This window comes from Salmo salar, chromosome 15 (assembly GCF_965601325.2).
Source record: "Salmo salar chromosome 15, fSalSal1, whole genome shotgun sequence".
Lineage (NCBI taxonomy): Eukaryota > Metazoa > Chordata > Actinopteri > Salmoniformes > Salmonidae > Salmo > Salmo salar.
In genome coordinates this window covers 94,323,800-94,339,516 of record NC_138305.1, presented here as the reverse complement: position 1 = coordinate 94,339,516, position 15,717 = coordinate 94,323,800, and the positions used below count along the sequence as shown (strand labels likewise).

General features: G+C 39.3%; 1 protein-coding gene across 2 annotated transcripts; it reads right to left on the bottom strand.

The window, feature by feature from the left end:
* Positions 1-462: 462 nt before the first annotated feature.
* si:ch73-206d17.1 (tyrosine-protein kinase STYK1) lies at positions 463-7,650 on the bottom strand. Of its 2 annotated transcripts, none has more exons than XM_014146806.3 (10): positions 7,523-7,650; positions 6,740-6,852; positions 6,403-6,558; positions 5,953-6,120; positions 5,306-5,487; positions 4,928-5,011; positions 4,353-4,606; positions 4,037-4,077; positions 3,787-3,883; positions 463-3,585 (listed from the first exon to the last, which is right to left on the bottom strand). In XM_014146806.3, the coding sequence occupies exons 2-10, from the start codon at positions 6,786-6,788 to the stop codon at positions 3,414-3,416; spliced, it is 1,203 nt and encodes a 400-aa protein (XP_014002281.1). In that variant the 5' UTR covers positions 6,789-6,852; positions 7,523-7,650; the 3' UTR covers positions 463-3,413. The 2 variants fall into 2 exon arrangements, with proteins under 2 accessions (XP_014002281.1, XP_014002282.1); XM_014146807.3 differs by having other exon boundaries at positions 5,953-6,117.
* Between the last annotated feature and the right edge of the window lie 8,067 nt (positions 7,651-15,717).

Below are 15,717 nucleotides of genomic sequence, written 5' to 3'. Positions count from 1 at the left end.
ATTATTTAGAAACCGCTGCAAAAGTTATTCATCTTGGACCATGTTGAGCCAAACAGTCCTCTGTCCACTTGACTGCCTGAACCATGGACCATATTAAAATACTTTTTATTTTACCATAAAATTATCAAGCCATTGGATAATTTGTCGATTTTCGCTGTGTGTGTGTGTGTATATATATATATATTTATATATATGGTATATTGCGTGATATGTTAGCATTTCGCAAACCGGCTACCACTGTCGCCCCAAGATGAACGGTTTTGCTTCACTACACGCTCCACTGCTTTGATTGGTGTAATGTTGGCTAGAAACCACAAGTGTCTATGCAGATAATGAAAAGGGACCCGCAAAAGAGAATTTAAGGAACTTCTAGACGAATTGGTTGTTTAGCCACAAAACCGCCACATGCGCAACTATGGGGTATAATATACGGGGTTGGCTTAGATTGATGACAACAAACTATATTTCATCTCAAATGTTTATTGAAAACATAAATACATTTGCACCATGAGCACGTGTCTCTCATACATCGTTGTTGGTTAGCTAACTAGCGAATTTTAGCCAAATTAGCATGATATGAAATCAGTCGAAACACTTCAAAACAAGGCACGGTATCAAGAACAAAAACTAGCTGAAACGGGCCATTAACGACTCCCCACATGGCAGTTTGTCATTGTTGCTAGCTATCTGCCCATCCAGAATCACGACACGGATTTCTGCCCGATTGAAGCGTGCACATTGTCGTCGTGACGTCAGCTAAACCATCTAAAGTAACACGTGATGTGTGGCGTGTCATTTCACTTCCCCTGTGAGAACCATGAGCACGGGCTGACTTGGTTTTGCAGTGCCGCAGCTGAAACCAGCCAGCAGCCTAACTAACAAAGTTTGCACCGTGTCCATTACAATGTAGACAAACGCATATCAGCTATCTTTCAATAGTTATCCATATTTAACGGAGCTTCACCTTATTCATTCGAACTATGTCAATGGCGGATTCGCAGCCGCAATTTTTGGACGATGCCAAAACTTGAGATAACATATGGTGAAGTCAAAGACAAGCCATCTGAAAAGTTTTCCCTAAACCAATGCTTATGACAAATCCAGCTCTAGAACGAGCTATAGAGCCAGCTGGCTAATCTTTTGAATACGGTGTAGTAAAAAACAGATGACGTTAGCTAAATAAGGCTAGAAAGACACAGCTGTCAGTGCCCTTATTCATTGATGTTTCTCAACTCCACATAGACAGTCCCACCCTCAATTTGTGAATATGTATGTATAAGTAGCCTTCGTCATTCTTCGGTGGTCGACCCTAAATGTGCATTTCCTCTTTAGGATCGGAAATTACGTTGAAATATTGTCGGCAACTTCCTCAGGGGGGCTCCTTTAAACCAGGTGTTCCCAAACATTTTCACTCAGGCCCCCCTTTCAGCATTGGGGAACATCCTGCGCCCTGTATATTTCTATGGGCACAAGCACTATTCATGACATAAACTGTTCACACCCCTCTTGTTGGTAGAGAGAATGACATGTCTATGTATTTATGTGATATTTGAAAGATTCAAACATTACACCAAAATCTATGGGCAAAGAAACCTAGTTAAAAAACATTAGCTGACATGGGCTAGTTGATCTGGACATTCCTGACAAGTTATAAATAGCTCTCTAAGCAAGGTATTCAATGACTGACATGAAAACTGATGATGCATTAAAAAATGTCCCCTTGTGCATTCTACTAATACTCTTGAAAGTTGAATGTTGAAAGCCGGACTGCGTTCCCCCCTTAGGTGAGCCTCACAGTTTGGGAACCACTGCTTTAAAGGCCCAGTGCAGTCAAAAACATGATTTTTCTGTGTGATATATGTTCACACTACGAGGTTGTAATGATACAGTGAAATTGTGAAAATGATAATTGCCTTTTAGTGTGAGAGCTGTTTGAAAAGAGCCTGTTTTGGTGGGATGGAGTTTTGGCCCGCCTGGTGACATCACCAGACAGTAAATTAGTTAATTGACCAATAAGAAAGAGTTCCAATTCTCTCTGCAAATAACAGCTAGTTTCCCTCTCCCCACTCTCAGACAGTCTTTTTAATTTGACTTACACATGACATTGTGGTCAGACTTTATCTCCTGTGAACGTAGCTTTATATTTGGTGTTTGCGCACCTCTGCTTCTGTTTTAGGAGGCTTTGCACTTTCAGTAGTACATAATAAAAAAATGCATTACCATCCCATTGCTTTTATTAACCTAAGGTACAGTGAATAGTTAAACATTTTTTTTTAGTTCAGTTGATGACCTGTACCCTTCACACTATAGTGCCAGCCCGAACCATTCTGTGCTGGCTTAGATGTATTCCTTTCCCGCTGTCATTTCCAGTACGATTTCAACAACTATAGTGGATGTGTAACCAGGCCTGCACAGATCATCTTGGCTTGGTTCGGCTAACCTCAGCTCAGTAGTGTGAAAAAGTTTTGCAGTTACTTTAAAGCGTGAGTCATGAGGACAAAATGTTGTCCAGAATATTCCTGTTCTTGATCCATTTCCGCATGCCTCGGTGTGTTATTCTGAAAATGGTGGTTTGTACCTCTCTTTAGAATTTTAGATATGAGTGTGTGATGGAGACAATGTGATGATGGGTTTGTTTTGAATTGGCTTAAGAGACTGACAATAGCAACAGGACAGTAAAACTATAAAAGTCACCTCCACACCATCCAAACTGCTTGTTTGTTGGCATCATGGTCAATGATAAGCAATGTTATGAAAATCAACAGTGTTGAGTGTGTGCAGTACAGTTTTACATATTGTGATCACAGTGACTTCAAGACAGTCTCATTGTGGGCATTAACTGTATGGCTACAATACTACATGTCTCATTACTACCGTTAAAGCCACAAGAGTGATCCTCACCCAATTATAAACTAGTAAAACATCTTATGAAGATCTCTATTTTAAATTCTGTACATTTTTTGACAATTAAAGTAGTGATATAATGACGTGCCTGGTTTCATGACACTGGGGACAATATGACATCAAGATCACTATTCTTACATTTGTACAAATTCTTAAAATATGTTCACTTGTGATGGCCTAAAAATGTGAGTAGACATTATAGTGGCAGATCTTTTCCTGACATCCATTTATGTGCTAAAAGGGACACATCCAAAAATGCAATCTTACAATAAGGCTTTGTTGCATCCTCCATACAATACTTCCACACCCTCATGCACCCTCATTATGTCAACCCATTTACAACATTTCATTTCAGCATCATAAAATAATCTCTCTGAAAGTTTATAACACATTTGATACCACAGTACAGTACACATAAACCTAAAATCAACTACAGCCATGCTTTGTCATGGACTCACCCCTTGCTTCTAGCTTCTTCATTCATGAATGTGATGCCTTGGGCTAGATATTTAGGGCAGCACACCTGCCCTCTTGATGTAGTCAATGATGTCCATGTCCTCTGGGATGTAGATATCTGTAGTGCCAGCAAGGTATGTGTAAGACCCCAGAAGCTTGATGATGGCGGAGAACACAGGCCGGTCCTTGAAGCTCCACATCCAGCAGTACTTCATCAGGTCATACCTGGGGAGAGAGAGAGACCGGTGAATAGAATACAATGAGAGAGCCTAATTAGATTAAATAGGCAGCTACAACATGGAGGCATTACACAGCTAATAATGGGCTTTACATTGGCTATGGCATAATTACATGTATATTCTTATGGTTTAATGTGAATATCACAGACATTAGACTGTTTTTGGCCAGGGACGGGCACAGACTTACAAGGGTCCTCCACAGTTGTCTGGCTTCTTCATCCTGTATGATTTCTGTAGGTGGAGGAACACACACTCCGGCTCCAGATCAGGGTAGGGGGGAGAGCCTGAGGGAGCGATATCAAAAATAAATCAAATATTGAAGACTACTAAAACAAAAACAAACAAAAAACCTAACTGAAAATATTGTTGTCTTATTATAGAGATAGGCCTACATTTGCAAAATTACTTGAATCAGATATCAGCAAAGTAACAGTTACCCAATGTGATCAATTCATACAGAAAGATTCCAAAAGACCATCTGAAGGGGAGAGAAAACAAGTTATCAAGCGTGTTGAGATGTTACAAAAAACAACTGAAAGTCATGTAGAAATATTTGTCAGAATGTTAATAAAACCAAACAAACGTTTGGTTAATGTACACTCTACGCTATGGGCCAGATTCCCAAGCACAGGTTAAGTTTAGTCCTGGACCAAAAAAACTATTTCAATGTAGATTTATTCATTGGGAATGCTTTAGTCCAGGAATGGGCTTAATCTGTGTCTGGGAAAGGGGCCTACATGACCTAAAACTCACACATCACTCCTGTCTGTGGTTGGGTGCTTCATCATCCTCTCTGGAGCCTGCCATTTGAGAGGGACCTCAGCTGTTCTCCGATTGGCCAGTTTGTCATTCTGGCACCTGCGATTGGCCAGTTTGTCAGTTTGGTGCTGGCGGATCTCAAAGGCCAGGCCCAATCCAGATACCCTCACAGAGAACCCTGGACCAATCAGGATGTTCTGTGCAGCAACATTACCATGTACAAGCCTGTGCTCTGACAACAGATAGTCCTGAAAGAAGATTGTAGAAAAAAAATATTGTAATAATAATGATGTGCTTGAATGCAGACACCTGGATATAGTTGATGTGATACTTTAAATTGCTTGGATTACATGCTCATAGTCATTGTATTCTAGCAACTGACTGCAGTACCAATGTTTTCCATGAGGTGTCGTTTATTGACGATGAAACTGTTGTAAGTCACATTGATATCCTATATGCACCCAGGACATTACACTGTATTTATTCACTGCAAAGAGCTTGTTGTGGTACTGTATTTTGGCCTTCCATTGGATATTAGATCTCTCCAAATGCTACAGAAAATCACTTACCAGGCCTGCTGCCACCTGCTTTGCCACCAAAAACACTGATCTCTCTGAAAAGTGTTGCAGTGGATCCAAGGACTCCGAATCACTCTGGAGAACAGGGAAATGAATTATTATTCAGTCAACTCAGGGGGATGCTCAGTATTCAATTTCTGAAATTAAAGTGGTCAATTATTTCTCTGTAGACCATTGACTGACTTAAATTTGAATTAAATGTAACTGAAAAAATGAATAATAATGAATTAACATCATATTGGGAATAGAAATGCAGTATTATTCATATTCAACATGCTTGATTAGTGAGGGCTCTGGTGAGTATGATTTCCAATGTATTTGTTACAGCAAATAAACTTGAACTTAAAGTCCCACCCATTGTTGTCTTACATTTCTCAGGGCCCAGAGGTAGTGCAGAAGGTTGCCAGGACTACAGGCCTCCAGTGCCAGGTACATGGGTAGACTCTGTGTCTGACAGTACAGCATCCGGATCAGGTTCTGGTGTTTACACACGGTACCATGGAAAAGGATCCAGTCAATAAACTGCTTTGCCTCAGGCTGATTTATGCCTCCTGAAAGGAGATTTACAAAAAAAATGTTTTACATTTATTTAACTAGGCAAGTCAGTTAAGAACAAATTCTTATTTACAATAACGGCCTACCCTGGCCAAACTCTAACCCGGACGACCCTGGGACAATTGTGCGCCGCCCTATGGGACTTCCAATCACAGCCGGTTGTGATATAGCCTGGAATCGAACCAGGGTCTGTAGTGATGCCTCTAGCACTGAGATGCAGTGCCTTAAACCACTGCACCACTTGGACCAAAGTTTTCAACTTCTTAAAGAAGGAACAAAATCATAAAAATCCTAATCCATTGCAGTGGGATCCTCTAGGAGTAAAATTCAAAAATTCTATATGTTTTTACCTGCAAGGTACACACAACTCTCCCATACCTCAAACTTGCTTGGGGCAAGCTCTCCAAAAATATGCAACAATGTCCCACGCACAGCCTGTATAAAACTGTACAAGCATATACCTCGGAGTGTCTTGACCACTACAGCACTGGTTATATCCTTTCTTCTCATTGTGCCTCTGCAGATAGGACCATAGTGGCCAGTCTGCCAGAACTCCAGCCCCTCCAGAGTACATTCTCCTGGGATCTCCCATGGACTCACTGGGCTACTGGACACACACTCCTGACCTGCTGGATGCAACGCAGTACTGTGCTAAACATTTGTGATGACATGCATTTGAATTTCAACTTGACGTTGTTTCTTGAGGTTGATATTTTAATGTTTTTACAATGTCCCGTGCCTTCCTTGGCAGTAGAGGGCTCATGTTAGTCATGGTTCAGAGTGTGCATACTGATACAGTGTTGATATGAACAGGAACAGATTTCATTAACGTCATTATTCACTGTGGTGAATTCACTAGACAATATTACAGATCTAACACAGGTTGATATTTCCAATAGGTTTAAGTTTACCACGATTGGTGTAATGGGCAGGGATGGAGGTCCTCTCTGGTGCTGCTCTTCTTCTATGGAAGAGACTGCACAGTATGCTGGTCACAACAACCACTGTGCTGAGAGCCAGGAGAGTGGGGATAATGATCACAGCTAATGTGCCTGATCCTTCCTCATCTGAATACATACACACAGTTCAGATGGTATGAGGGGAACACAACACAATCACTGTAACTGGTGCACTCAGACAGACAACTGGTACATCAAACTTGGCTCTTGTTGCACATCTAATATTTGATCTGAGCTGGTGTTGATGAGAGACTGTTGTAGTTTACACATGGGAACATAAAAGACTTACAGCACAGAGGGTCTGAGGTGTTGTTGCATGGAGACACCTGCACATCCATAGATTACAGATGGTTCTTACCATTTCTCACATCTTCAGGAAGAGAGATTAATCCAACATAAGGCCTATGAATGGAAGAATATAATCAGCATAGTATTATTTTGGTCTATAAACACTTTTATGATGGGAGCATTCATTCAGAGCCAGTCAGGTAAAAGCTATAATGGTTGACCAGCAAAAGATCATAATAATGCTAGTAATATACAATAATTGCACCGCATCAATACAGGATGATAAATCAGTTCTGGTTTGTTGACTTTAACGTTTCAACAACAGGAAGTACTGCTGTAGTCATTTTGCAATGGCCTAGACCAGTGGTTCCCAACCTTTTTCAGTTACTGTACAACCAACGGAATTTTCCTCTGCCCAGAGTACCCCTTCATGTTAATTTTACCAGTAGGCCGATGGTTTCATGAGTCTTCTCAAGTACCCCCGTGGATAGGCCAAGTACTCCTACAGTAGGTGTCCTACCCCTGGTTGGGAACTACTGGCATAGACCACATAACAAAAGAACATACTTGAATTTTCAACTCACATAAAATATCGTAAGCACATGCAGATACAAGCTGATGGGATAAAGTCAACACCTGGCCATCATGCCAATTACCAATAGGCCTTCCAAGCAAGACAGAGCTGTAAGAACAGGCGTCCTCACAGATACCAAATTAAACTGAAGTTATGGACGCTGGCAACTTACCAGGAAGATATCAAGAAAATATGTCTCCATATGCCTACCTGTAATATTTGAGTGAGCTCTCGTGACAACAGCTTTTAGAAAATACACACTTTTCTAACGTCGAATGCCCTCTGCTCTGGCTGAGCGGGCTATGAGCATGAAGGTGACCGCGGTAAGTTGACTAACTGTTAATTATTAACATGAGGACATTTTGTGACTAACTATTTATTTAACTATTTAGATAATATTGAGGGGAAACGTGATGTGATATTTGTCTAGTACGCCTTTTCTGCTTTTCGTATGTGTCCTCCATTCACAGGTGTCCCCATCATAGACTTAGATAGACATCGCATCATTATATCTGTTCCGTTATGTCGTTTGTGAGAGCATGGACAGCACGATTGAGGCCATCTCCATAGTGGTGGTGAGGAGTCCCATACCGAAAAATTAACATTTTCAAATACTTGTGAATTTAAAATATTTGCCAAATATATTTTCATACAAATGTATTCCAAATACTGTACATTTAAAAATGTATGTCACGCATTTAAATACATTTCAAAATGCGTACAAACAATATTTTTAGGGGATATATTTCACATGTATCCTAAAATGCATTCCAAAAATATATTTTATATGTTTTTTTTCCCGTATGTGGTCTACTGTTTCCGGAAGCGACTTCACCATTCATTTTGTGGACTCGGTTCATTCAAACATCGTTTTAAGCTTTGTTTTACTATTGACAGTTACAGCAGATTTTTTTGGGGGGGAGGGAAATTGGGTATCTTTTTATTTTTATTTTTTATTTTTTTAAGTTTGCACAAATCTTTATTTAACTTGCTGTAAATAACAGTAACATGCAAAACATAAACATAACATAACAGCCAGAGGGAATCCAAAGAAATTAGAGAAAAATAAAAAAAACTATTATATCAAATCAAATACAGACATATATCGAATACATTTTTTTGACATATTGTTTTGTATACGTTTTAAAGATTCTACGTACTGTTCCAAATCAGATAAAAAAATTAAGAAAAGGGGCTTTTTCTTCATAAATTTTGATTTATGGATAAAAGATTTTCCTAATAAAATAAAGAGATTTATGACATACTCACGTTCAATTGTGGAATCAGTGTAGTAAAATAATATGTCAAACTTAGTAATATCAATGGTTGTATGCAATTTGCGGCTAAGATATAGTTTTACATCAGTCCAAAACACTTCACTATATAAACAATTACAGAATAAGTGTTCAATAGATTCAGTTTCTAGTTCACAAAAACTGCATTCACTGGTAACGTCAAATATATATTTAGAAATCAAGCTATTACACGGATAGCATCTATGGATTATCTTAAAGGAGATCTCCTTTACTTTATTGGTCACCATAAATCTGTGTGGAGTGAGCCAAGCACGGCGCCAGTTTACATCAAACGATGAAGCCCAACAAAATATCGCAGAGGGAATAGACTTCCTGTAGAAAATATCCCTTATTAAACGATTGTTGAATTTCGTATCTAGTAGACCAATGCCATTCACCTGAATATCGCTTACAATCGGAGATATTCCAAAATATGCATTATTCTGAAGTAAAGTTTTTATCCCACTAGGTATAGCTTTAATAACAGTGTCATATTCCTTGCTTGAAACCTCAAAGGTGTATATTTCCATAAATTCTCTCTGTGTAAATAGATTCCCACTGTTATTAACCAATTGGCTGACAAGAACAATGTTTTTCGAGAGCCATTTATGGTTAAATAACATCTTATTTCTATGTAATATTGACCCATTGTTCCAAATAAAACATTTATGAGGTGAAAAGTTGTGTTTATACAACAAAGCCCAGCACATTAAAGCCTGCTTGTGAAAAACCGCCAGTTTCACAGGAATTTTACCCACAATATATGGACATTGTAGTAAAAAATTAAGCCCGCCGAACTTCTGAAAAACAAAATGAGGTATAATATTCCAGAAGCTATGAGGATTTTTTATGTACCTTTTAATCCAGTTGACCTTTGATATCTGATTGAAGAGAGTGAAATCTAAGACATTTAGACCGCCATCACAAACCCTGTTGGTGATAACATCTCTTTTTATCTTATGTGGCTTGTTTTTCCATATGAAGTTGTACAAAAGCCTATCTAAGGTACAGCAAGTGGATTTGGGAATGTCAATAGATGAAAAAAGATAGGATGCACGAGATAGCCCCTCAGCTTTGGATAAAAGCACCCTTCCTTGAAGACTTAAATCCCTCCCTAACCATGAGGATAATTTTTTTTTGACAGATTCAGTTACAGGGTTCAAATTAAGATCATTCATAGCCTTAAGATTTTTGGTGATCTTTACACCGAGGTAGGTTACAGTATCTTTTTCAGAGATGTTACAATCTGCTGGGTTGACAGCTCCTTTCACAACAAACAACTCACATTTGGAAAGATTTAAAGTCAAGCCTGAGATTTTGGAGAACTGCTTCACGATATCCAATGCTAATCTAGCTTGAGATACATTTTTCAAAAAAAGTGAGGTGTCATCCGCCAGTTGGGATATCTTGATCTCTCTGGACTGGAATGTAATGCCTTCAAATGGACTTTTCTGAACTAATGAGCATAACATTTGAGAAACTAACAAAAATAAAAAAGGTGAAATTGGACAACCTTGTCGTATTCCTTTGTAAATGTTAAATCTTGAGGATGTTCCATGACAGAGTTTGATACAGCTATTGCCACCATTATACAGAGTTCTAATAGCATCAACAAAGAAACGACCAAATTTCAAATGCTTAAGACAATCAAAGATAAAATTGTGACTTACTGTATCAAATGCTTTCTGAAAATCCAGAAATAGGATAACAGGGAAGTCATCTAATAGATCACGATACTCAACCAAGTCTAATATCAGCCTCAGATTATTAGATATATGGCGCCCTTTCATAAACCCTGATTGACATTCATCAATCAGATCATTTAAGCAAGACTTTAACCTTTTTGCAAAGATTAAGGCTATAATTTTGTAGTCGTTATTTAGGAGTGTGATTGGACGCCAATTATCAATACTTAGGAGATCCTTGTGTGGTTTAGGTATAAGAGTAATAACCCCTTGCTTCAGAGAGGCAGGTAGTTCTCCCTTCTTTATAGCCTCCTTAAAGGTTTCAAGTAAAAAAGGTGCTATTTCTTCAAAGAAGGTTTTGTAAAATTCAGAGGTTAATCCATCACAACCTGAGATTTGTTCTTTTTTAACTGAGCAACCCCGTACTGGATGTCCATAATGAATAAATCTTGGCAACAAGAATGACTGAGTTCTTCACTAATCGAATTAACATTCTCTATAGAATCAAGGAGATCCTTAGAGTCACTCAAATTGTTATCTAAGGAGTAAAGATTCTCATAAAATTTAGTGGTAAATTCTGATATCAACTCTCTATCCTCAGTGGTAACCCCATTAATTTTAAGTTTCCGAAGTGTGTTGAGTTCCCCTCTCCTCTTCTCCAAATTAAAAAAGTATCTACTGTTCTTTTCTCCTTTTTCAAGCCATTGTTTTCTAGATCTTATGAAAGCTCCTCTAGCCTTTTCCTCATACAATGTATCTAGTTGATTCTCTAAATCATTCAATTTAGCTTTCTCATTAAGATCAAGATGCTCAATATCTGTGATATCGGCAATTGTCTTAGAAAGTTCAGCTACCTCACATCTCCTTCTTAAAGCAAGCCGTTTTCCATAAGTAATACAGGCTGAGCGGATTTTAAATTTCAGCAGTTCCCAATATTTCCCATATTCTGCATTAGATGTAGCTAAACTCCAGTAAACAGAAATTAGATTCTTAATCACATTTTTTAAATCATCATGCAATAACAATGAGTTATTTCGTTTCCAGTAACCACCAGAGTATTTCTTACCATCATTACTGCATATTCTTACAGTCAACCATATGACTTTATGATCCGTCAGGACTGCAGGCAGTATTTTCACCTCTACAGTGTTGGGCACAAGACTAGAGGTTATCACCCACAAATCAATTCTTGATTGTAAGAAACGATCTCTATTACTCCATGTGTATTGCATCTCTCCAGGGTTTTTTACTCTCCATATGTCAATTAAGTCCAGGCTTTGGCAGAAATTCACCAACTTGTTCACACCAATGTTAGGCCTATGAGGCAATCTATCAGTCTCATTAGAATAAACCATATTAAAATCTCCACCAACTATTATCTGACTAGATGGATATTTTCTCAGAAGATTTTTAAGAATTTCTTCAATTTCCTCTAGAAGTAAGTTATTTGGAGGACTAGAACAGTATCCATATACATTACACAACACAAATAATCTGTCCATGTGGTTGATGACCGCTACTAGCCAATGTCCATTGGAGTCCATTTGAGTAAACAAAAATTTCCCTTTGAAATTGTGTGCTAAAATTGCAACCCCAGCTGAATAATTTGTCCCGTGGGCCCAAAAAATGTCACTGCCCCACTGATTTTTCCAATAATTATAGTCCTCTTTGCATGAATGTGTTTCTTGAACGAATACAAGATCTGCGTTGCAGTCCTTACAAAACAAAAAAAAAGCTTTTCTCTTCAACATGTTACGTATCCCCCTGGCATTGATTGACATAAACTTCAAGTCCATATCTATAGAATAGAAAGAAAAATCCTATGCAATCTCAACTTTACCCTCTCTATAAAAAGTTGCTTCATATATGTATTAACACAATTTTTAACTTGTAAACTTGTAAAATAGTAACACCATGTTTCAAAAGTAGAACGTTCAGTTTGCAGTGGGGAAGGAACTACCTTGTAAACCTACCGACAGGACAGGACAAATCAAATCACCCCGGTCGTATTTCTTTACCGTTGGCGAAAAAAGCTCTGATTCCCCTGTAGTATCCACCGTTTCCTTGATTTCGGGCCTGTTGTACGAGAGGCCACAATTTTGCCTTTGCTGCCTTGTCTGCTGCAGTCAAGTCCTCACCGAATCTAAGTTTTCTTTCTTTCAGAAAGGCGCTTTCCTTTGCTTTCTTCCAAACTGCATCTCTCGCTGTGCGAAAAGCAAACTGGATGATGATCGATCGGCTGACGATGGCATCTTGTTTCTTCCCAATACGATGAGCGACATCCACAGCCATATCCATATATATCCATCGGGAAAGTCCGGTGCCACACGGTTACAGATGTCTCTTACTAAGCGCTTCACATTCTCATCCTGGTTCTCGGGGACACCGTAAAGCCGTAGCCCCCACCTTCTCCGGTATCGCTCTGCTTCCGATAAGCGCTCTTGCATGTCTGCGATGGTCTTCTCCTGAGCAATGCATTTCTCAGACGTAGCAGTGTTTGCAAGTTTAAGCTCTTCGATACTCTTGTATGCATGATTCAGAGAGGTCTCGAGGTCAACTATTTTTTATGTGTTTTCGCGTATCATTTTCTCCAGACTGTCGGCTCTTTCGTTTATCTTTGCAGAGACAGCATCGATTATGTTGACCTGTAATTCGCGCAAAGACAATTCTTTCTGTGTCTTTTTGGGTGCAGGACTATTGACTGCATTTTCAGAATCAACCGAATGTCCAGAATCCTCCATTTCTTCTCCTGATGAGTCAGGTGGCGGTTTTTCTCCAACGTATGAGTGCTCAGCTAGCAACTGCCTTCTCCTCCCTTTGCTCTTTCGCACATTTTTTCCCTTCCATTTCTCAAAGTTATGAATCAAATTATCGGTCAACTAGGTGTTGTTCTCTATTGTGTTTACTATAAGCCAAGTTCCGTTACATTTAAGTAAGTTTGAGAGGGATAAAAGTTAAGGTTACTCGGAGCAAGCTGAAATCTCGTCTACACTCGCCGCCATCTTCCAGCGCCTCTGGAAATTGGGTATCGATTTGCTCTCCTTAAAAAGTAGTGATGGGCATTCCGGGTCTTTTCAGTGAGCCGGCTCGTTCGGCTCAGCTCACCAAAAAGAGACGGCTCTTTTGGCTCCCAAACGGCTCTTTTAAAAAAAATGTTTTGTATTTTTTTTCAAGTCAAACGGTTTGCGATAGTTTGACTATGATTGGTGTTAAAACAATTCTTATTAAATTAAAATCATACTTTACCTTAACCACAATGTATTTAAAAATGCATTGGTTTGTTATGAAAAAGAATGCTATTAAACATTTGCATTTAAAGTATAACTTTTTAATGTATTGTGAGCGGACCAAGTCATTTGGTGTCACTCAAGTGGAAAGGTGGAATAAACGAGTCCAGAGTAGGTTTTCTTGATTCAACACAGTTCTCTATTGAGGGATTTCTGACAATACAAACACTCCAACACAGTCAATGAGAATCTCCAAAGGAACAACATACATCTTCTTTAGATGACACAGGATCACATTACGATTATCTTCAAACTATAACAACAATCACATATTCGTCACCGTCTTAATGGATCTTCTTGGATAGCACCTCTCTCGCCGTAGCCATTCTCCAGAGATAGTTCATCTTCCCCCTTTCTTGCTGGTTCCATCCTCTCTCTTGTAGGGGAAAGAGAATATCTCATTAGTACCGTCAGCCTTGCTTAATTGACTCTGGTTACCTTGTCTCACATGCCTTGTTGGGCTACTATCCGTGAGCCCAGCCTGCCCTCTGGTGGTCCTTCCACAGTATATAAACAGTGCATATAAATCTAACCATTCAAAATGAATACAATCTGAACAGCATAATAGAATATGGCACCATATCGAGAAGAAAAATAAATAACGATTTGCAAAACTGCCGCATCCCACAAATTGGAATAAATGTAAAAAAGGATGCTATTACACATGTGTATTTAAAGTATAACTTTTTAATGTATATAAACAAAGTGCATATAAATATAACAATTCAAAACGAATACAATCTGAACAACATAATAGAATATTGCACCATATCAAAGGAAAAAAAAGAAATGTGCAAAACTGCAGCATCCCACTTAAAACATTAAATTGGTCCCTCTTTTCTCTTCTTTATTGCCATGTTATAACCAGCAGCACACAGCAATGCTGACCATATTTTGCTTTTATGAGAGATTTGCGTTCAGAAATGCAAGCTGCCTCACTTTCGAGGGGCTGATGCGGTTTATTATCTCAGTAATTATTTGTCCTGTTTTCAAGAAGACCCTCTGAGGGAACGGATGTGGCCACTCCCTGTCATGACTTTAGTAAGCCGTGGGTAGACAGAGGCCTTGTTCTTCCACCAGCTCAGAGGCTCTGCAGATCTTTGGAGGAGGGGCTCCTCCAAATAGGATCGGACCTCGATTATGGCATCTGCTGAGGGATTCCTTCGTGCTGCATCCCCAGCTGCTCTCTCGTCAAACAGCAGACGTTTGTGGCATTACTGCTGGTGCTTCTGCTCCATCTGATCCCTCTTCTTCCTGTTGCCCAGGTGCCTGAGCCAGCTGACTGCTGGGGCTGTCCCTCCCTGCTGCTGAGGTTATTCTTTGAAGAGCCTCATCAATCGCTCGGGCATCACTGAAGGCTAACTTCTTAAACCTGGGTCAAGTGCAGCGGTTTCTGAGAGCACATTATTATATTCCATTCTGCGGAACTTTCTGTCCATTGATGAACATAGGGTGTCCATCAACTGTCACATGTCCTGTGGTTACATTTGCTTCTCTCTGGCAGCTGGCTGTGATTCGCTGCAGACCCTTACACAGGAGTATCATTTTTGAGGCTGTCACATAGCTGAAAAGAATGAACAGTAACTTATTAGTTAATGTTTTGTCTACTGATACTACATTCTCATCTACTGCTCATATACATATATAATACTGGATTAAATAATGATGTAGTAATAACTGCTTACTGTACCTCTCTCCACAGTGACCTGATCGAAAGGTTCCAGGACTCTGCACACCTCCTCCACCACCTCCCATTCCTCTTGGGTCAGAGCATCAACAGGTGCATTGACAATGGCCAGGGTAGAGATGATGACATCCTTTGACTCAAGAAACCGCTTCAACATATAAAATGTTCAATTCCACCTTGTAGTGCAGTATTGTTTAGGGATCAGCTCAGGCTATACTGCACCCTCATCTACAAAACGTATTTGCTAGTTATACAATCATGTAACTAAGAAAGTTGCTGGAAAGAAACTTGAAAATGATTCATTGTTTTGTTCCATTGTCATGACTGGATTGAGCTATCTGTCGTAAGACAATGGTGATGAAGGATATCAATGCTACTTAACAAGGATCCAAGTTCATTTTTGAGATCCACCGGAGTCATTGGCGTAGGGTTAGCTGGCTGTTTCTAACTA

Coding starts and splice junctions, on each gene's coding strand:
- si:ch73-206d17.1 (XM_014146806.3), bottom strand. CDS start 6,788: ATGGATGTGCAGGTGTCTCCATGCAACAACACCTCAGACCCTCTGTGC. Junction 5,488..5,952: donor AGTGGTCAAGACACTCCGAG/GTATATGCTTGT, acceptor ATCTCCTTTCAG/GAGGCATAAATCAGCCTGAG. Junction 3,884..4,036: donor GTATGAATTGATCACATTGG/GTAACTGTTACT, acceptor TCGCTCCCTCAG/GCTCTCCCCCCTACCCTGAT.